Here is a 22,848-nt window from a genome sequence, read left to right as displayed (position 1 = left end):
CAGAGAGATTTGGATAGATTGGGAGAATGGGCAAAGAAGTAGCAAATGAAATACAATGTTGGAAAGTGTATGGTTATGCACTTTGGCAGAAGAAATAAGCGGGCGGGCAATTATTTAAATGGGGAGAGAATTCAAAGTTCTGAGATGCAACGGGACTTGGGAGTCCTCGTGCAGGATACCCTTAAGGCTAGCCTCCAGGTTGAGTCAGTGGTGAAGAAGGTGAATGCAATGTTGGCATTCATTTCTAGAGGAATAGAGTATAGGAGTAGGGATGTGATGTTGAGGCTTTGTAAGGTACTGGTAAGACCTCACTTGGAGTACTGTGGGCAGTTTTGGTCTCCTTATTTAAGAAAGGATGTGCTGACGTTAGAGAGGGTTCAGAGAATATTCACTAGAATGATTCCGGGAATGAGAGGATTAACATATGAGGAATGTTTGACCACTCTTGGACTGTATTCCTTGGAGTTTAGAAGAATGAGGGGGGACCTCATAGAAATATTTCGAATGTTGAAAGGCATGGACAGAGTAGATGTGGCAAAGTTGTGTCCCATGGTGGGGGAGTCTAGTACGAGAGGGCATGACTTAAGGATTAAAGGGCGCCCATTCAGAACAGAAATGCGAAGAAATTTTTTTTTAGCTAGCGGGTGGTGAACCTGTGGAATTTGTTGCCACGGGCGGCAGTGGAGGTCAAGTCATTGGGTGTATTTAAGGCAGAGATTGATAGGTATCTGAGTAGCCAGGGCATCAAAGGTTATGGTGAGAAGGCGGTGGAGTGGGACTAAATGGGAGAATGAATCAGCTCATGATAAAATGGCGGAGCAGACTCGATGGGCCGAATGGCCGACTTCAGCTCCTTTGTCTTATGGTCTAACTGGAAGCCTTTTCCAAGGAAGAATGGGCGAAAATCCCCCAAACAAGAATTGAAAGACTCTTAGCTGGCTACAGAAAGCGTTTACAAGCTGTGATACTTGCCACAGGGGTTGTTACTAAGTACTGACCATGCAGGGTGCCCAAACTTTTGCTTCGGGCCCTTTTCCTTTTTTGTTATTTTGAAACTGTAAAAGATGGAAATAAAAAAGTAATCTTGCTTAAAATATTAAAGAAATGTGTCATCTTTAACTTTATGCCTTTTGGAAATCAGGTCATCTTTTACTTGCTTAGCTATTCACAGTAACAGAAATTTTGACCGGGGTGCCCAAACTTTTGCATGCCACTGTATATCTGTACAACAGTTAACATAAATGGTGGAATAATTTGATCTAAAAGCATCAAGTTTTAGTGAACGTTTCTGGTAGTATTATCATTGCTATGATTTTTGACATCTCTTGTATTGTTCTAATTACGAATGAGAGCAGTTAGTCATTGGCGGCTGTTCAATGATCTGTTTTTATTGCCTTTAATTTCTCGACAGGGAATCAGCGATAAGGTTCCTATCGTGAAAGCAGTAGTACCCAAAAACCAGGCACGCTCCTTCATGTCTCAAGGAAGCCCCGACAGCTTGGTAAGTATTATCACCAACCACTCCAGGAAGCCGGAAAAGACCGTGGGTTACTTGGGGTGGGGAGAGAGGTGTTGTGAAGGGGGAATACTGTAATGAAATTGTACAAATCTCATGTTTAGCTTCAAGGGCTGAGTTGCAAGGTAAAGCTGTATAGATTGGGGTTTTAAAATGTTCAAGATATATCCTTGTGGAGGTGAAAAGGAGGGGAATAAAAGCAATCTGGAATCCACTTAAGTTAAACTGTAGTGTTGAGATAAAAGGTTCAAATCAGCACAAGGTATAGTCAGGTCATGATGTAAAAATTCATACTGTTTTAGGGAAAGGCTTCTGAGATCATTGAGAATAAGTTATTTCATGCTGTATCCTATAAAGATATAAGATTTTAACAGGCCGATGAGCTGCAATAGGCCTAGAAGGATTAAGCTGCACCTTTCTTGTTTGAAAGTCTTGAACTATTACATTTTCTAAGGTGTTTTATGAGATGTTATCCAATAAAGTTTTATATTTGAATAATATGAGATACTGGTTGAATAAATTTGTTATTTCAAAGACCCTCCAGAGCAAAGAAGTTAATTTGGAATTACTGTTATGGTCTGTGGCTCCTTTCACCAAACTCTGTACTGCAGCGTGAATTCCTGCTCTTTCATCATATTTAATCTTGTACTGATTCATAGAGAATGAAAATTGAATTTCCCAATAGGGACTTGAGTCAGGAATGGTGTTATGGAGCACCTCTTGGAAGAAGGGCACCTGTTGGTTGTACAATTTTGTCAATGTCTCTTTGCCTTCAAGAACATTCAGAAGTATTTAAGATCAATTGATTAGTGTTAAATTATTAATTTAAAATTATATCACATCCTAAGTTATTGGGTATTAAAACAATCAATTAAAATATGTTTGAAATAAAAACATTAGAATAATTGCAACTAGGTACAACTGACATTACTTCATACTGAAGCTGTTTGATTGTGTCTTTAAGTACTCCTGCAATGTGTTGCATTGTGCCAGGCAAGATCTAAGGGACTTTGTTTTGAGTCCACAGGTGACCGTGAGTCAGAATTGCCTGATGGGAACTCATGGGTGGCTACCTTATGATAAAGTCATTTCCAACTACTTCACATTCTCCCGAGACCCGACATTAGCTAATCCAAGGTAGGTAATGTCACTAAGTACTACTGTCATGCTAACTGGATGTCAAACCTCACTAACTATGTTTGTGCAGGCACACAGGTAAGCAACTTCATTTGACGTACATGAGAACATTGGTAGTAAGCTGCCCCACTGTTTGATATGATCTTGGCTGATTTGCCCTGCCCCTCAGTTCACATCTCATGTGGGTCAGTTTCACATAATTCACAATTCCTTAATCTTAAATGTATCCACTCCCTCTTTAAATAACTCCTAATGATCTAGCCTCTGTAATTCCCCCAAGGTTAGAGGGTTCCAAAGATTTACCACACACTTTAAGAAGAGGTTGCTATGCATCTGAAACCCCCTTATACTGTTGGCATAAAATAACAAATCACACACTGCATACAATATTAAAGAAGTACATTTGTGAACGTTAGCTTAACCAAAGAGTGAGTAAAGAAAAGAGAGAATAAAACAAAAAGGGCCTATTATAATTAAACAGTTAAATGTGTACAGGTTGGAGCTCAACTCTTCCAAAAGGCATGTTCACCGATCCTTGGTAGACCTCCCACTGGGGCTCCATCGAATTGTGTTTTCCCACTGGATTGAATCCTACGACTAGTTCTCTCCAACGTCTTCTCTCTTCATCTCCCGCCGAACAAAGACCAAGGCCAACCTTCGTGCCCCTCACAAAACCTCTCCCCCCAGTGTTCTCTGGGCCCTTCTTCCAGATCCACTATCCTAATTGGATGACACACATTCTGAAGCATCCCTTATCTGATGGTAACCCAAGCAGGTTCAAAGCAGAACAGACTGCTTTTTACAGAACTGCTAAAATGAAATACCTGCAGCACAGTAGTAAAAATGGAAACCAGGGCATTATATATTTCTTTAAATGACTGCCCCTTAATTTTGAAACATTTCCTCTCATTCAAGACTTTCCCACGAAAAATATTAACAAATATTGTGCCATCCTCCTTAAGACCTTTTATCTCTCAGCAAGATCACTCCTCATTCTAAATTTCTTTAGATCTACTTTTTAAGTTGTTTGTGATGAGGCCACTCTCTTATCCTATATGCGGGTAACAAAGAATAATGGGCATGTCTCTAATTCCTTGTTAACGCCCTCAAATTATTAGATGCCTCGATAAGCTCTCCTATCATTCTCCTAAATACCAGACGCTATCACAACTTCATCTCAGGCATCAACCTGTGAACATTCTCTTTGCCATCTCCAAAACATGTATAGTTCTTCTTAAATAAGGAAACCAAAACTGTGCTGTGGTCCAGGTGCGGCCTCCTTTTTGTATTTTTTTGTATATTTTTGTGTTCTGTCTTTGAGGAAAATCTCTAGGGTACAGACGAGCCGCGGCATAATCTCACTAGGGTACAGGCTGGATTGGGAAACCAAATAGTAAAGGACTTGAAATCAAGGGGAAAGGAAGCAGACTGTTTCCACTGATTAGGTGGAAACAGAATACAATTAATTCCAAAAGATTTAGGACGAAGGATGAAAAACATCTTTTGGAGTTTAGATGCAAGGGAATGTACAATCATTTTTAGTGAATTAAGCTGCAGTTATCAATGTTTAAGAATTGAAACAAAGAGATGGGAAAACAAAGTTTTAAATGGCATGACCACTGCTCATAAAAAGTAAACAGGAAGGACTAAATTAAATGGTATGCTTCTGTCATCATTACCTTAATAAATCTGATTGTGAATAGTATTGATTTTAGTGGTGAAGATTTATTAACTGAGATAGTCCAATGGTGTTGTAATTTGTTAATTTAGCAAAACGTACTCGAGCAGCTTGTCATTTTGCGTGTACTTACAGAGCCCATCGTTACGTCAATGGCCCCTTTACTCCAGGGCTGGAAGTGAGCTCGAAGCTGTTTGTTGTGTCACATGACGGGAAACTGATCTTCAGTGCAGGGCACTGGGATAATAGCATTCGTGTGACTTCAGTTGCAAAGGGCAAGCTTGTTGGACAGCACATCAGACACATGGGTAAGTTGTTTCAGTGCAGTCTGCAACAAAACAAGTTAAGATAGCTCTGTATACCCACTGAGTGGTCGTGGACATGTGCATTAAAATGAAAATTTTGAAGCCGAAAGGATTGTAGTAGGAACGCGGATTGCAACAGAACTGTGAAGTTTGTAATAGTACATTCTCATTCAGTTTAACATGGTAGCACAATCTGGTTAAATGTCTCATTTGTCTTTAGTGGTTATTGTTGTGAGCAAGTTCTGCATTTCACATTGGTCTATTTGTAGCAGTTCACAGCACCAACATAGGTGATGAAGTTATAAAATGGCACAGTCAGCAAAGTATGTCCTGCTGCATTATTTCACTGATCAATTAATTGGTGGTGGCATTGTGCTTCCAGTACCAAACATTTCCCATAATAGTCTCTCCATCATACTTTGATAGAACCCCTATTATGAAGAGAGGATTGGCACTGCTCTTATTATCAATGAGTTAGATCAAAGCAGAATTTACAATAGGATTCATGGCTAAGTCTGTTTTCAGTAAGCAATGAGAATTTCTATGACTTGCAGTAAATGGAACTGGTGAATGAAGCAACCACAAATTCTTCCATGGATAGAAGAATCATTTTTCTCAGTAAATTGTGCTATGAACAAACCCAAAGGAGATCTGGTGATAGCTATATGCAACATTGCCAGAGACAATTGACATTCCAGAGCAGAATACTGTAAAGTTCTGTTAATCCGCTGTCTGACAATTCAGTAATCCCCGTGGTTTGGCATCTGGATCACCAGATAATGTTGGCTATTCTCCTTTCCCAACTCACCAGGGCCTCGACTTCCTTGCTTTCATCCCAACACTGCAGTGTTGGTTCTTGTACTCCATTCTTACTCACGAGGGTCCCAGTTTCCATGCTCCCTTTCAATTGACCTGGTCCACTGGAAAATTTATAATACTATATTACTCTAAAAAATAAAATTCAATCAAATTTTCACTGGTGTAATTAAAAAAAGAATATTTACTATTCTAGAGAATTTGTTCATCCAGCACCAATAAAGTCCTGGCTATGCTGGATTACCAGAGTTTTACTGTAATCTAAAATCTGTTGGATTTGACAACAGACTTTGCACCCTGCAAAAACTCATTTCAGGGAGGTAGCACCATCAATTTGCCTGAGACTCCCGGAACTTCCAGGAGAGTTGGGATGTCTGCAATCAAGTAGCTCCTTAGCAGCTAGCCAGCTAGTTTAAATAACGTTAGCTATGCTAATGAACGAATGACACCTGTTAAACTTACCTCAACATGTCTTTTACATCTTAACCCACGATGGGCAATAGAAAAGTCACTGTTACAAACAGTGCAGCAAGCAACACTGTCATTATTTTGACCCCTATTAGGCAAGGGTACACTTTAGGGTAGTCTGGGGTTACATATGTTTTATATTTTCTTTTTTTGGAACACTCTCCCATGGCGCGCTCTCGCTCTTGAGCTTTCTCTCTCTCTCTCGTGGTCACTCTCTCACTCGCTCACCCTCAAAAAATTGATTTCTGTGATATTGCATATAATTTGCGGGCATCAGGGAGCCACTATTAATATGTGGGAAACTCCCGGAACTTCCGGGAGAGGTGGGATGTCTGTGACAAATACCTGCATCTTACATTTCCAGCATTATCATTGTTTATAATGTTGGACCAAAATAATTTTTAATCTCAATATTTTGCTTCTCTTTTAGACATTGTGACCTGCCTAGCAACAGATTACTGTGGGATCCATTTGATATCGGGCTCTCGTGATACAACGTGTATGATCTGGCAAATTCTGCAACAAGTATGTGTCATCTATAACAAACTAGTAGTGTGAAAGTAGTCATCTCAAGGAAGTTAACCAACCTGAACTGTTTACACGTCGGAAAATTTACATATTTACAACAAAAATGGCCAGTTTATTAGATACGCCTGGTTGTTAATGCAAATATCTAATCAGCCCATCGTGGCTGCACTCCATGGTTAAAAGCATGCAGATATGGTGAAGGGGTTCAGTTGCTGTTCATCAGAATGGGGAAAAAATGTGATCTAAGTTACTTTGACCGTGGAATGATTATCAGTGCCTAACAGAGTCGTTTGAGTCGTCATCATCATAGCTTGTCACACCAGACAGCCAGCCACTCTAGTGTTGTTTGGTTGATGTTGAGCAGGTCAGTGTCAGCTAAATCAGGTGAGAGTGGGCAGTTGCACAGAACGTGTTCAATGTCTGCACCCTTTCGCCACACTCACAGGATTCGCTGGTCTTTAAACTCCACTTCACCATATTGTCTCCCGTCCTACAAACTCCCGCTCTCGCTCTGTTGAGAGTGCACCACTTCTGTTTGTCAAGCAGTGCCCCATCTGGCAACATTTCTGTGGGGTCTTGCACTGTATTGTTTGGTGGGGTTCTGGCTTCTGTTTGTTGCCAGAGGTCAATCCTGTATGTTTGGGGGGATGTTCCGTGCGGTAGTTCCTCCACTGTAGCAAAGCTTTTCCTCGATTTTAGGCGGTTGGAAACTGGCACATGATGATGTAGTGGGTGCCGTGGATCCGAGTTCTGTTTACCTTTCTCAACTTTTGTTGTAGTGTGTCTTCGGATCTCTGGGGGAGCAATGCCTGCAAGTCTGTAAGTGATATTAGTGGGTGTGGGCCGCAGTGTGCCCGTGATTATTCGGCAGGCTTCATTAAGCAATGGGTCTATTTTCTTCGCATGGGCTGATCTGCCCCACACAGGTGCACAGTATTCTGCAGGTGCATAGCAGAGTGCTAGGGCAGTTGGTCTAAATGTGTGAGCATTAGCTCCCCATTTCATGCCTGCTAATTTTTTCAAGAGATAATTGCAAGAGCCAACTTTCCCATGGAGCTTTTGGATGTGGGTGGCAAATGAGAGCGTCCTATCCAGTGTCACGCCCAGGTAAATTGGAGTCAGATGGTGTTCGACCTCCTTCCCACACCAGAAGATCTTGAGTTTCCGAGCTGCTTCTTGATTCCTCAGGTGGAATGCACACACTTGAGTTTTTGATGGATGTGGGTTCAGAGACCATTTTTCATAATACTGCTTCATTGATTCGAGGACTGCTGTAAGTCGTACTTCAACTCCTTGGAAGGAGTTAGCTTGTGTTGCTATGCATAGGTCATCTGCATAGATAAACCTGCACGTGTTAGGAAAGGTTGGTTGTTCGTTTGTGTAGACATTAAATAGTAGAGGTGCCAGGACTGATCCCTGTGGTAGTCCGTTCTTTTGGGGACGCCACCTACTCTTAACTCCATTCATTTCTACATAAGATCTACGATTTTCTAGGAGGCTTCTTATTACTTTGTGGTTTTGTTCTTTAACATTTTAGATAATTTCAGTAGAAGGCCTCTGTGATTCACAGTGTCATATGCTGCTGTTAAGTTAACGAATACTGCCCCTGTAATTTGTCGCATTTCAAAGCCATCCTCAATATACTGGGTTAGTTTCAGGACTTGACTGCAGCAAGAGTGGCCTGGCCTTAACCTGGCTTGGTCTGGTGTTAGAAGATCTTCAACTAAGTGGGATTTTCTTTTCAGTATGAGTCGTTTGAGTAACCCAGTAACTGCTGATCTCCTGGGATTTAAATGCATAACAGTCTCTAGAGTTTACAAGGAATGGTGGAAAAAATAAACAAAAAACATCTAGTGAGCGGCAGTTCTGTGGGCAAAAATGACCTGTTAATGAGAGAGGTCAGAAGAGAATGGCCAGACTGATTGAAGCTTGACAGGAAGGCAATAGTAACACAAATAACCACACGTTACAACAGTGGTGTGCAGAATAGCATCTCTGAACAGACAACACATCAAACCTTGAAGTGGATGGCCAGAAGACCACAAACAATCACTCTGTGGCCACTTTATTAGGTTTAGGAGGTACCTAATAAAGTGGCCACTGGATTATATAGTAGCCTTCTAAACTGGGTTGGTTGAAATGATGAGCGTTCTGATTTACAATTCATCCAAAGCTCATTTACTTGAGAATCATGGAAATACTGGAAATGCCTAGATAGTAGGGCTACATCAGTAAATTTTCACAGAATCTTACTCCATTTCCCAGAAAATTGAGAAAAATAAAAATGCTGTGAAAATTTGATGATTTGCTAATTCCATAAAGATGAATTTCCATTACAAGGTGCCATAACGGGGTGGAGTGTGTTATGTTATTAACAGGATGATTGCAGTTACACTCCCAAAACTCCAAGCTTCAGGTCAAGGAGGGTTTCAGGGGCATTTAGGCATCATCACTTGCCATTTCTTCTCAAGGTGACACACCACCCTAGCTTGCAAATATATCACTATTTTGTTGTTATCATTAGAACCAAATTCTGGAAATTCCTCCAGAATAACATTGAGGGTTTGCTTTCATCAGGTGATCTACAGCAGTTCCAGTGGTTACTCACTGCCAACTTCTTTACGCTGGCTAGGGATAGACAATCAATGCTGTTCTGCCCAGCAATGTGTACATGCTGAAAGGAAAATTATTTGGAGAAAAGGGCTTCGCTCGCAAAACTAGCATTTATAGCACCTTCTGACTGTGGTTAATGTTCTCACTTCGCAACATTCATTGTGGAGAAGAACTTTTGCCATCTTGATAGAAAAAGCAGTTGATGTACTGAAACTGCATTATGTTTGTGTTTGCGTAGCGTGTTTATATTTATTTAGCGACACAGCACAGAGTAGGCTCTTCTGACCCTTTGATCCCCACTGCCCCGCTACCTCTCAACCCCAACTTTACCCTAACCTAATCATGGGACAATTTATAATGTCCAAATTAACCTACCTGGTACATCTTTGAACTGTGGGAGGAATCGGGCACCTGGGGAAAACTCATGCATTCCTCGGGGAGGATGTACAGAGACTCCTTACTGAATGGAGCCGGAATTGAACTCCAAACTCTGGAGCACCCCGAGCAGTAGTAGCATCATGCCTACTGCTTATGATTTTTGAAATACCATTCATTTGCCTGTTTGGCTAAATTCTGGAGCAGGTCAAGTAGGCAACTTAATACTACCTTCTCAAGAACAGGAAATGTTCAGTAAACCTGGCCCTGTAAGTGATCTAGTTGTCCTAGAGTCACTAAGAAGGACAAGAATGGTGTCCGATTTCCAGTATGTAATGCATGTAATTAAAATTTGATCCAAAGAATACACAAGGCTTCAGATTTCCAAGATAAACTAAATAACCTTCCTCAATTCACGACTCCATCCATACATTTGTGCAACCCACGCACTCCTGACAAGTGACCATGTCTTTAGTTGATTAATATAAAAAGTGAATGCTGGTTGTCGTATACTGCTGACAGGCCATTGACTTGATTTCTCTCCCCAAAGATGTTGCCTGAACTGCTCAGTATTTTTAGCATTTTTTAATTTCAATTTCCAGCATTTGTTCAACCGTTCTTTATAAGATGGTCCCTGCTAGGTATTAAGAAGGAAATCAGGAAGGCAAAAGGGGGCTATGAAATTATTTTGGAATATAAGATAAAGGAGAATCCCAAGAGATTGTATGAACATATTTAGAGTAGGAGGGTAACTAGGGAGCGAATAGGGCCTCTTAAGGATCACTGTGATCAACAGGAGGTCATAAATGAATATTTCTCATCCGTATTTCCCATGAAGAAGGTCATGGATGCCAGGGAGTTTGGAAAAGGGAACACTGATGCCCTGAAACACATCTACATTATGAAAGAGGTTTATAAAGTCGAGGTACATACAAAAGATAGATTGCCATAGTCTTATTTCCAGGGTATGGGATTCTGTAACTAGAGTACCCTGGTTTAAGGAGAGGGAATAGAGTTAAAGAAGACCTGAGAGGCAAGTTTTTCTATGCTGGTGGTGTTGGGTAAATGGAAGAAGCCTCCAGAAGAACTAGTAGAGATGGGTACAGTTACAACATTTAGAAGACATTTGCACAGATTTGTGGACAGGATTAGAGGGTCATGAGTCAAATGCAAGCAAATGGGACTAGCTCAGGAAACTCATCTTGGCCAACATGGATGGGTTGGGCCAAAAGCTTCTTCCTGCACTGTATAGCTCTATGACGTTTATGAATTAATCTAATAAGCATTCAGTGAGCTGAGCTGCTTCCTACTCAGTAATATCTTTCCTTCAAAAAGGAAATTAAAACTGCATATAGTATTCCAGATGTGATCTCACCAGTGCACTATACAACTGAACCATGTCCATTACACTTGTATATTCAATTTCTCAAATAATAGCCTATTACAGTGGTTCCCAGAGTGGGTGATGTCCCCCCCAGGGGGTCAGTGGAAGTTTCTGAGGGGTGTAAAGATAAAGGAGGTGGTGGGGGTGCGCTCAACAGCAAGGGGAGCTGCTGAGCGATTACAGGCTTAATTTAAGAAATGAATTACTTATTATAAGCATTTGATCCCCAGTGCCTCATAATTGATTACATTCTTTATGTATTCACCTCATCTCTTGTTAACCCACAGTTCTCTTAGACTTTGCTCAAAAGTTATAGTTGCTAAAAAGCAATGTGACACTTCTGTATTTGGCATATCATGAGAAATCTGGACTGAAGAAGTTGTTATTTTCAGGCCTGTCCACACATTATTCTCATTCACTACTGCAATATGGTACTAACTAGTGCGATTCTCGTGCTCTAATCAAGCGGTAACAGAATTCCTGTGAATTGGAGTGTGGCAGACAATGGGCTAAAGTTTAGAATCTGTCCTTTTGAATGATCTTGACAACGTTTCTGTAGCCCATGGCCCAGCCAAAGTATTGCTGCCCCAGTTTGTATTTTTAGAGACAAATAGTCAGGGATTACCATGCAGCTCTTGGCTCCATCCCTCCCCCTCCTGTCTTCTCCTATCATTTCGGATCTCCTCCTTCCCCTCCCACATTCAAATCTCTTACTATCTCTTCTTTCAGTTAGTCCTGACGAAGGGTATCGGCCCGAAACGTCGACTGTACCTCTTCCTATAGATGCTGCCTGGCCTGCTGCATTCTCCAGCACTTTTTGTGTGTGTTGCAGGTTTTACCTGAGCTGTGTTGACATCACAACTTTCTCCTTAACTGATTGAGGTTGGACTTAAACAATAGATGATTGGCCGTGGTTCATAATTTGAAATTAAAATGGAAAAAAAAGCAGACCAAACAAAAAAAAGTGTAGACAGAGTAGTGTGGAGTGTCTGAAATATGGATTTATATTGGCACCAAGCAGCCAATGTCTCACTTGTGTGAATTTTTTTTTCAAATGAGGCAATGAAACCGTCCAGGCTCCTTGAACACTTGAAGAGAATGCACTCTGATAAAGCAAACAACTTTACTTGAGGAACTGAATATACAAGTAGAAAGATCACAGTTCAGTTCTATAGGGCATTGCTGTTTTGTTTGACTCTATTCATGGGTATTTATGTATGGTTGAATGACAATTAAACGAACTGGAACAAGAACTTGGCTTATTTTCAGTCGTTTCGTGACAACTTTCAGTAAAGGAATACAAATCAAAATATGTTTGGCAGCATTTCACAACAAAACACTGATGGTTTGCATGTTTCATACAATATTTCATTGCTCATTGCTGAATCTGGAAAGCCCCATACAGTTGGAGAAGAACTGATTTTGCGAGCAGTAAGGAAGGTTCTGAGTACAGTTTTGTGTAAGTTACCAGACCAAATAAATAAAGTGATTCTGCTAAGTGACAACTCTGTTCAAAAATGAATAGATGAAATGTCTGAGAATGTGGAAGACACATTGTGCAATATACTTAGGACAACAGAATTTGTTCTGCAGTTGAATAAATTAACTTTGCCAGGCACTGGATCTTTGTTTCTTGGTTATTTTCATTTCATAAAAGATTCTTTCTAAGATTTTGGCTAACAAGCTCAAGAATATTTTACCTAAGGTTATTTCTAAAGATCAAACTGGATTTATTAAGAATAGATACTCATATTTTAATATCCGGAGATCATTGAATATTACTCGTTCCTCTCCATCTAAAGAATCCGAATGTGTTGTTTTCCTTGATGCAGAGAAAGCCTTTGATAGGGTAGAGTAGTCCTATTTATTCGAAATTTTAGAAAGATTTAATTTCGGTCCAGGTTTTATTTCCTGGATTAAGTTGATCTATCAAGTTCCTATGGCGGCAGTTAGAACTAACAATCTAAAATCTCCTTATTTTAGGCTATACAGAGGTACCTGGCAGGGTTGTCCTCTTAGTCCGCTGTTATTCAATCTGGCTTTAGGACCTACCTTGCTATTGCCCTTTGGGACTCCAACAATGTTCAAGGTATTAAGAGAGGAGATAAAGTGCATAAGGTTTCATTGTATGCAGATGACTTGTTAGTTTATATTTCAGATCCTAAGAAATCTATTCCTTCTATGTTATCTATATTTTCTGAATTTAGTAGTTTTTCTGGATATAAATCAAATTTGCGCAAAAGTGAATTATTTCCTATCAATAACTACTTGGATCAATACGATCAAATTCCTTTCAGCACTGCTAAAAATAACTTTACTTATCTTGGTATTAAAATTACCAAAAATTTTAAAGACCTGTATAAATATAACTTTCTTCCATTAATTGAATACACGTAACAAATACTTTCTAAGTGGTTTCCTATGACATTATCTTTAATTGGTCAAATTAATGTTATTAAAATGATAGTGCTACCGAAGTTACATGTATTTCAAGTAATCCCTTCGTTTGTTCCTAAACGGTTTTTTGATAGAATAGATTCTAAAATTTTATTTTATATTTGGAATAGTAGAAATCCTAGATTGAGTAAACCTCAAGTGCAGAAATTAAAAAAGCATGGTGGTATGGCTTTGCCAAATTTTAGAATGTATTACTGGGCAATTAATATATTTCATTTTGGATTCATTATTCAGACATACATGATTGTCTAAATAATGTCCTTTATGGGTAGATTTGGAGAAAAACTCGGTGAAGGGGTATTCTTTGGCCTCTTTACTGGGAGCTTCTCTTCCTTTTTTGCTTTCTAAGATTGGTAGTCGAGACCTCAATCCCATTATTAAACATATATTAAGAATTTGGTTTCAGTTTCACGGATTTTTTAAGTTTAAGAACTTTGTTCTTTCTAGTAAAATCCATCTTAATTATTTTTTTAAACCATCAATTTCTGATCAGACCTTTTTAATTTGGAAAACTAAAGGAATAATAACTTTTTTGGATTTGTTCATGGGGGATCGTTTAATGTCTTTCACTCAGTTAGTGGACAATTATGATTTATCTAATGCACACTTTTTTAGATATTTACAAATCAGGAATTTTTTCCATAGTTTACTTCCAAATTTTCCCTCTGCTTAGCCACCCAATATGATAGATACTCTTTTTCAGGTTAAACCATTTGAAAAAGGACTGATAGCTATAATTTATAAATGGTTATTGAATTTGCGAAAGGTATCTAACGATAAAGTTAAAGGTACATGGGAATTGGAATGTCGAGAGTCACTTTCTGATAATCAATGGGATAAAATTCTTCATTTGGTAAATACCTCATCTATTTGTGCCCGTCATTCCTTGATACAGTTCAAGGTAGTACAACGGGCACATATGTCAAAGGATAAATTAGCCCGTATTTTTCTCAATATTAATCCTATTTGTGACAGATGTAACATTGAGGTGGCTACTTTATCTCATGTGTTGTGGTCTTGCATCAAGATAGATAATTTTTGAAAAGATGTTTTTAAAACTTTATCAGAAGTTTTGAATTTGGACCTACAACCAAATTTATTCACAGCAATTTTTGGGATTATTCCACCAGAAGCAGGATATGTTCCTGTTTTCACTCAACGGATGATAGCATTTACAACTTTATTGGCTAGGAGAGCCATTTTGCTTAAATGGAAGGGCTCTAATCCACCTACTGTTTCTTTTATTGGCTTTCCTCCATTATGTCCTGTCTAAGTTTAGAGAAAATAAGAAGTTGGACATTTGATACATCCTTTAAATTTGAAGAATCTTGGCGGCCTTTTATTCAATATTTTCATATGGTTTGATTTACTGCTCTCCCAGTTACTTTCTCGAAACTTTGGATTTGATCAGAAAGTTTTTCTTTTTTCTTGCTTTACTCTCAATATGGGCTGCCCAGTCCCCTTTTTTTCTTTGATTTTTTTTTAAATATTATTTTTTGTTTTTGTTTATAGTGAATAGTGGTTTTTTTCCCTATATATAAAATTATAAAAGTTACTTTATATTTTTTCTCTTTTTATGAAATGATAAGAGGAGAATTAAGTATTCTATTTTTTATTAAATACTATTAGATTAATACTATGTATGATCTTGATAATGTTTATTTTACCTTTTATATGTATTGTTATCGATATAGATATCTGAGATAATCCTCTTGTATATTTTTTTTAACTCAATAAAAAGATTGAGAAAGAAAGAAAAGATGAAAGCAGAATTCAAAAGTTGTTGTTTACAAGGAGACTAGAAACCAATACAAAGGGGGAGTCAATATTTTGGGTTGTTAAGCAATTTGTCAAAGAGAGGTACATTCTGCTCACCAACGTTCTTGCTCGTGGAACAGATGGAGTACCATCAGTGACAGGCACCACTGCAGGGTTATTACTTTCATGAGAAAAGCTATACCTAGCATATCTACTATTCAGCGAGAAATTCACATAAGAATCTCATTGCATAAAAACCTGAATTATTAAGTACTGTTATTACATTGGGGAATAAAATCAAATCCCATGCTTTTAATTCTTGACTATTTTGAGAGCTTTGTACTGAGAATGTTGAACAATTTGAACATTTGCTGTTCCACACAGAAGTCAGATGGTTCTTTAAGCAAAACTGCCTGAGATGCTTTTATGTGCTTTTTGAAACACTGATTAAAATTCTTTGAAAACTCGAATGCTTTGTTTTATAATCAACTCAAGCATATTAGGCATGACATTGCGTATTTTTCGGAATTATTCACAAAGTTTAATGAAATTAATCTTCAATTGCAAGGAAATTATATGAATCTTATCGAAGTCAAATCAGTCATCTTCACATTTTTGTCCAAGTTAACCCTATATAAGTACAACACCAGCTGTTGTGACCTTTTCCAATTTCCAAGCCCCTCTGGGTTGAAAGAGAAAGAAAGAATACCAAATGATGATCTTCATGCATATTGTGCCCACCTGGGTGAGCTGCATAAAGAGGTACAGGCACAGCTTTGTGGACTGCAGGGCCTGTACTGTGCTGTAGGTTTTCTGTGTTTCTATGCACCAGAGAGATTTCAGGATCTTCTCTTGATCCAAATTCCAGATTAGGTAATAAATCCATTCCTGAACCCTTGTAATGAGGAATTAACAGGAAGCATGGAAGAAGAACTGATCTCCAGAACATTGAGCTGAAGCCAAGGTTCAAGAAATCATAGCAAAAGTTTTGGTTGCAGAAATAAATCTCTGAATGCTACCTTGCATTGTGGAAAAAGGTCAAAATGTTCTTTGTTGCCTTTCCAACATCATATTTAGTGGAGCACAGTTTCAGTGCAGTCGCCCAACTTCTTTCAAAGTGACAAGTTACTGAACACAGGGATCTGAGTCTCCTTCTGAGTGACATTCAGCCTGTTGTTGAGAAGCTGATATCACTGCACCAAGCCCATCCATCTTATTGAAAGGTGAAAAGCCAATGTAGTTAGTGAATATTCAGATTAACATGTGCTCTAAAACTGTTGATTAAAAATTATTTTTACAGTAATTAAGGAAATTAATATTCTAGTTTTAAGTAGATATGAATAATTTTTGCTATGTAGTTTGGGAGCCACAGGGACAGTAACTCAAAAAAGTTTGGGAACTACTGTTCAAATAGATGATAATATTCTGTTGACTGTCCCAGTTACTTTTAACTTATCTGCATACACACCCTGTGTGAATCAAGCACTAGTTCCCCTAGATACATATTCATCAAAGAGCTGTGCAGTCTCCTTCACGCTCCTGAATCTGAAGGCTGTTGGTCCAAGTCCTGCTCAGATGTTTTTACCAAAAGTGATTATTTTGTGATTCTCACATCACTATTCGTTGGAAGCTTGTTTTGTCTTCTAAAGTTCTTTGGGACGTTCTGAACTGGTGAAAGTGATATGTAGATGCATATCTTCCTTCCTATGATGGCACTGTATTTGCTGTGGTTAATCTCCACGCTGACATTTGTTTATATTTTGTTTCAGGGAGGAATCTCTGTTGGCCTGGCATTGAAACCAATGCAGATCCTATACGGGCACACCGAGGAAATAACCAGCATCGCCATCAGTACTGAGCTGGATATGGCTGTTTCAGGCTCCAAGGTAGATTTCAAAACTCAGACTGACTAAACATCATCAGGCATTGGTGTGAGAACATGCCTTAACATGTCATTAAGTACCTTCAAGTACTCTGGTCAAAGAATCATAGAGAGAAGCAATGCCAATGGGCAGAGAGAGGGTGAGGAGATGAAGAATTGGAAATCTATTCCCCGTGTAGACAAATCCTAGAGTAATCCCATTTTTATTCTCCCACATTCTCACTAACTCCTCCTATATCCTACCACTTGCCGAGACACTGGGGGCTATTTACTGCGACCTATTAACTTACCAACCTGTACATCCATGGGATGTGAGATAAGGTAGGAATGCCTGGAAGAAAGCAGTGCAGTCACAGTAAACGTTACACAGAGTGCTGGAGGCCAGGATGAAGTACAATCACTGGTGTTGCAGGGCAGAGGCTCTACCAGTTGCACCACATGGCAAGCCTAAAATGATAATGAGCACTTAAGAATATCTGGTCCCGTTTTGGATAAAATGTCAGGAGTTAAAACACTTTGGCCACTGGATGTTTAACAGATAAATAAGAAAGATTGAAATTTCAAATCCCATCATGGAAAAATGTGAATTACAGTGGATCAATATACAGTTTTCATTTTCTTTGCTACTATAATGTTTCCTCTCCATATTCTCCAAGTTCTTTCCACACTGTAGTCAAGCTTCTGATCAGTGCTGCTTCCAAGATTTGTTTGCTGATAGGTGATGTTTATTGTAGTATTTTTTGGTAAAAGCCAGTTGGCCTTGCTGCCCAACATCATTCTGTAATCTCAGTAGCTGTAGCTGGTAACCAGAGTTGGGTGGATTCAAGACCTGTTGCTCCGGTTCTGAGTGCATTTGCCCTTTATATATAGTAAAGTAGTGCCACAGTAGCATAGCGGTTAGTGCGACCCTGTTACAGCTGGGGCGCTGGAGTTCAGCGTTCAATTCCATTGGGAGTCTGTACATTCTTTCCATTGACTGCATGGGTTTTCTCCAGCTCCTCTGGCTTCCTCCCATAGTCCAAAGACATACTGGTTCATAGGTTAATTGATCATTGTAAATTTTCCTGTCATTAGGCTAGAGTTAAATCAGGTGTTGCTGGCTGTTGAAGCTCGAAGGGCCAGATAGGCCTATTCTGCACTTTATGGCTAATTAAGTAAAAACTGTATATATTACACAACTGAATTCGCCTGATTTTATTTTTTTTAGATGATCAGGGCTCCTTTCATATTTAAATTAAAACTGTTTTCAATCGTTAGGTATGGTTTGTTTACAGGAGCTCATTTTGTGCACCCGTGTGCCATGCACACTCTATATGAACAGCACAGCTGTACCATGCACTTTCTATATGACCAGCACCCTGTACCGTGAGCTGTCTGTATGAACAGCACCCCATACCGTGCGCTGTCTATATGAACATTACCCCTTACCGTGCGCTCTCTATATGAACAGCACCCCATACCGTGTGCTCTCTATATGAACAGCACCCTGTACCGTGCACTCTCTATATCAACAGCACCCCGTACCGTGCACTCTCTGTATGAACAGCACACTGTACCGTGCGCTCTCTATATGAACTGCACCCCGTACCATGTGCTCTCTATATGAACAGCACCCCGTACTGTGTGCTCTCTATATGAACAGCACCCCGTACCGTGCGCTCTCTATATGAACAGCACCCTGTACCGTGCGCTCTCTATATGAACAGCACCCCGTACCGTGCGCTCTCTATATGAACAGCACCCCGTACCGTGCACTCTCTATATGAACTGCACCCCGTACCGTGCGCTCTCTATATGAACAGCACCCCGTACCGTGCGCTCTCTATATGAACAGCACCCCGTACTGTGTGTTCTCTATATGAACAGTACCCCTGTACCGTGCACTCTTTATATGAACAGCACCCTGTACCGTGTGCTCTCTATATGAACAACACCCAGTTCCATGCGCTCTCCACATGATTAACGCCCATTTCCATACACTCTCCAGATCAGGTTCCCAGCCTTTTTTACGCCTTGAACCCCTACCATTGACTGTGGGGTCCGTCAGCTCCAGGTTGGGAACCCCTGCTCGTACTGATCAGCACCCCAGTACCCTGCCCTCTCTACATGAATAACACCCAAGTAAAATTCACTCTCTACAAGAACACTGCAGTACCATGCACTGTCTAAATGAATAGCACCCCAGTGCCATGCACTCTCATTATGAACAGCAACCAAGTACCAAGTACTCCTTACATGAACAGCACCCCATTACCATGAACGGAACCCTGGTACCATGTCCTCTTTCCACACTTGTACCCCAGTATCATGCACTTTCTTTCTGAACAGCACCCCAGTACTATGCACTGTCTGTGTGAACAACACCCTCAGTAAAATATACTCTCTACATGAACGACCCCTCGGTACCATGCGCACTTTACATGAACCGCACCCTACTATCATTCACTCTCTATATGAACAACACACCAGTATCATGTGCTCTTCATGAACAACACCCCACCACCCTGAATGGCCAACATAAACAGTATCCCAGTACTATGCACTCTCCACATGATCAACACCCCAGTACCATGCACTCTCTACATGAACAATACCCAGGGCCCTGTAACACACACAAAATGCTGGAGAAACTCAGCAGGCCAGGCAGCATCTATGGAAAAGAGTACAGTCGATATTTCGGGCTGAGACCCTTGATCATGAGTCCCGATCAAGGGTCTCGGCCCAAAACATCGACTGTACTCTTTTCCATAGATGCTGCCTGGCCTGCTGCGTTCATCCAGCATTGTGTGTGTGTTGCTTGGATTTCCGGCATCTGCAGGGTTTTTCTTGTTTGTGATTGGACCTGTACCATGTGCTCTTTATGTAAATAACACACTAGTACCCTGCACTCTTTGTTTGAACAGCAAACCTGCACCATACACACTCCATATGAACAACACCCTACCATAATCAAATTAATACTTCTCTCTTTATTCATAACTCCTTTCTCATTGCTGCCTCTCACCTTTGTGTACTACTTTTCTTCCTTCAACGTTCAGTCCTGATGCAGGATCTTGAGCAGAAGCATCGACCATCTCGTTGTCTCTGCTGTTGCTGCTTAACCTGCTGAGTTCCTCCAGTGATTTCTTTTTTGCTTCAGATTCCGGTACCTCCGATCCCTTGTGTCTCCAAGAAACTACTATAATTTTGACTTTTTAAAAATCTAATCAGAGTAAACTCTCCATTTATGTGGTATTTCTGCAACCAGAATTCTGATGCAGCTGGACCAAAATTTCTGAGAATGTCAAGCAATTTCTTTAACTTTTTCAAAAATGGAAATTTAAATTTGGTCTGCTGGGTTCCGATACAATTTTTCCATGCGCTGAATCCCAACCCTCAACACAGAAGTCTGCCCTCACATGCGTTTACAAGTGGTGGTAATTCCAACTGCTTTTCATTAACTGCTGTGGTTCTCCCATCTCTCAACTGAATCAGACAAGAATACTCCTAGCCAGGGTACAAAGCAGAAACATGTTTTAACATTGAAACGTAAAATGGAAATGTGTACAAGTCTGAGGGGAAAAAGGTGAAAATTATCATGTTCTTATGAAAGGATCTAACATTAGTTCCTCAACATTTTGTAATCTTAACTCACAAAATACAAAACTTAGAGGTCTTTGAGAAGTTGAGTTCAGCAATTAATGATTTGTCCATGGAATACCAGCGTGTGATAATCTTTTACCTGAACAATTCTCTTGCAGCTGGCATTGTTTTTTCCCCGTTGATGTCAGGTGGCTGAGGGTGTATTGTACTTGCAACAAACATGAGAGTAGTTTGTATGTTAGTGATTTATGTACCTGTGTTGTAATGTATTACTGATTATACTCATACGAATGCACATTTTGATGTCCTATCACTTTTTGTACAACTGTAGTCCAAGTCATTATTCATGACTGATTTGCTATGTGCAGTACTATGTATTCACTCTCCAGTCATGGATAATCAATAAGCCAATGTCTGCAATAGGCAGGTTAACCCTGTTTTGAATTTAATTCAGATTGTATTTCTCAGAAAGCTGATTTATGCTTATTTTATCAGATGTACATCTTATTGCTTTTTTTGGAACAATTAATCAAATTCCACCCCCCATATTTGCAAATGTGTAATGGGACAGTTGTTGAAATATAAGTGACTCCAAAACTGCAAATGGTCTTTTGTCTGCAGGATGGAACAGTAATCATTCACACAATTCGACGGGGGCAGTATATGAGAACTCTTCGACCTCCGTGTGAGAGCTCCCTTCCTCTCACTGTTCCCAACCTGTCTATTTCATGGGATGGACACATCATTGTCAATACCGTGATAGAAGGGAAGTCTAATTTTAAGGTAACTAAAAGAGATCTCTCATGTTTCGTTATCTGAAATGATATAACACAACTCATAATTAGCTGTCTGAATAGACCAAAAGACATGGCTGATTTATTATCCCTTTAAACCCCATTCTCCTGCCTTCTCCCCGTAATGTTTGACACCCTGACTAATCAAGAACATATCAACCTCCACTTTAAATATACTTAGTGACTTGGACTGCGCAGCCATCCATGGCAATAAATTTCACAGACTCACCATCCTCTGCCTGAAGAACTTCTTCCTCATCTCTGTTCTAAATGGACCCCTCTATTCTGAGGCTGTGTCCTCTGGTTCTGGACTCCCCCACTATGCTCTCCACATCAAGTCTATTTAAGCCTTTCAATATTCGATAGGTTTCAATGAAATCTGCCCGCATTCTTCTAAACTTCAGTAAATACAGGCCCAGTGCCGCCATATGTTAACCCTTTCATTACTGGAATCATTCTTGTGAACTTCCTTTTTATACTCTCTAATGTCAACACATCCTTTCTTTGATAAGGGACCCAAAACTGCTCATAGTACTTCAAGTGTGGTCTGACCAATGCCTTATTAAGCCTCAGCATCACATCCTTGCTCTTGTATTCTAGTCCTCTCGAAATGAATGCTACATTGCATTTGCCTTCCTTATCACCGACTCAATGTGCAAGTTAACATTTAGTGAATCCTGCATGAGGATTCCAAGGTTGCTTTGCACCTCTGAGTTTTGAATTTTCTCCCTGTTTAGAAAATACTGGTGCACATTCCTTTATCCAAAATTCTGAAATCCAAAAAGCTCCAAAAACTGAAGTTTTTTTCGCCAACAGCTGATGTCACTCAGGTGTGACGTGGCAGCACTAGCAAAGGCCGCCAGACGTCAGTTGTGTCTCAGCGCTGGTACTGGTTACACGTGTTCGCTGATATTTTGCATTCACTGTTGACTTTGTGTTTGATTTCACTGTGAAAATGTCAAAAAGAGCTGCAGATACCCCTATGGGTAACAATGAGAAAAAGAGAAGGAAGCATCTATCATTATCAGTAATGCAGAAAGTGGAGTTATTGCAGAAGCTTGATCGTGGTGTGTCTATGCGGAATCTTACTGAAGAAAATAGTGTTTGGAACTACCACTGTATATGATTTAAATAAACAGAAAGACAAGTTACTGAAGTTTTATAGTGACAGTGATAGTGACGTTCTACATTGATTCCAATAAGTCATTTACCATGTGTTTGATTCGGTTCGTTTGAAGCTGTATATTTTTATGTTTTATTGAATGTTTTTGTTGGAAATAAATTTTTTTCTTGTCATTATTCCCTAAACAATACAGTATAACAACTATTTACGTAGCATTTACATTGTATTAGGTATTATAAGTAATCTAGAGATGATTTAAAGTATACGGGAGGATGTGCGTAGGTTTGGTGCGCCGCCGGGTCCTAAAGTCCACCGCACTGAGACAAGTTAAATAAGGGACTTGAGCATATGTGTTTTTTGGTATTGGGGTGGGGGGGGGGAACAGGATTCTGAAATCTGAAAAATTCTGAATTCCGAAATGCAACTGGCCCC

General features: G+C 39.7%; 1 protein-coding gene across 3 annotated transcripts in view; it reads left to right on the top strand.

The window, feature by feature from the left end:
- nbeal1 (neurobeachin-like 1) overlaps positions 1–22,848 on the top strand; it is a 283,397-nt gene that overhangs the window by 245,485 nt on the left and 15,064 nt on the right. For all 3 annotated transcript variants that reach the window (XM_063051669.1, XM_063051668.1, XM_063051667.1), the window contains 6 exons: positions 1,412–1,501; positions 2,544–2,653; positions 4,467–4,639; positions 6,351–6,445; positions 16,805–16,921; positions 21,121–21,282. In XM_063051669.1, coding sequence (XP_062907739.1) covers positions 1,412–1,501; positions 2,544–2,653; positions 4,467–4,639; positions 6,351–6,445; positions 16,805–16,921; positions 21,121–21,282 — 747 coding nt within the window. The remainder of the gene's footprint in view (positions 1–1,411; positions 1,502–2,543; positions 2,654–4,466; positions 4,640–6,350; positions 6,446–16,804; positions 16,922–21,120; positions 21,283–22,848) is intronic.

The sequence above is a fragment of the Mobula hypostoma genome, chromosome 6 (genome assembly GCF_963921235.1).
Source record: "Mobula hypostoma chromosome 6, sMobHyp1.1, whole genome shotgun sequence".
Taxonomy (NCBI): Eukaryota; Metazoa; Chordata; class Chondrichthyes; order Myliobatiformes; family Myliobatidae; genus Mobula; species Mobula hypostoma.
Note: the sequence above shows the minus strand (reverse complement) of the source record. Positions and strands in the feature narration are given on the sequence as shown.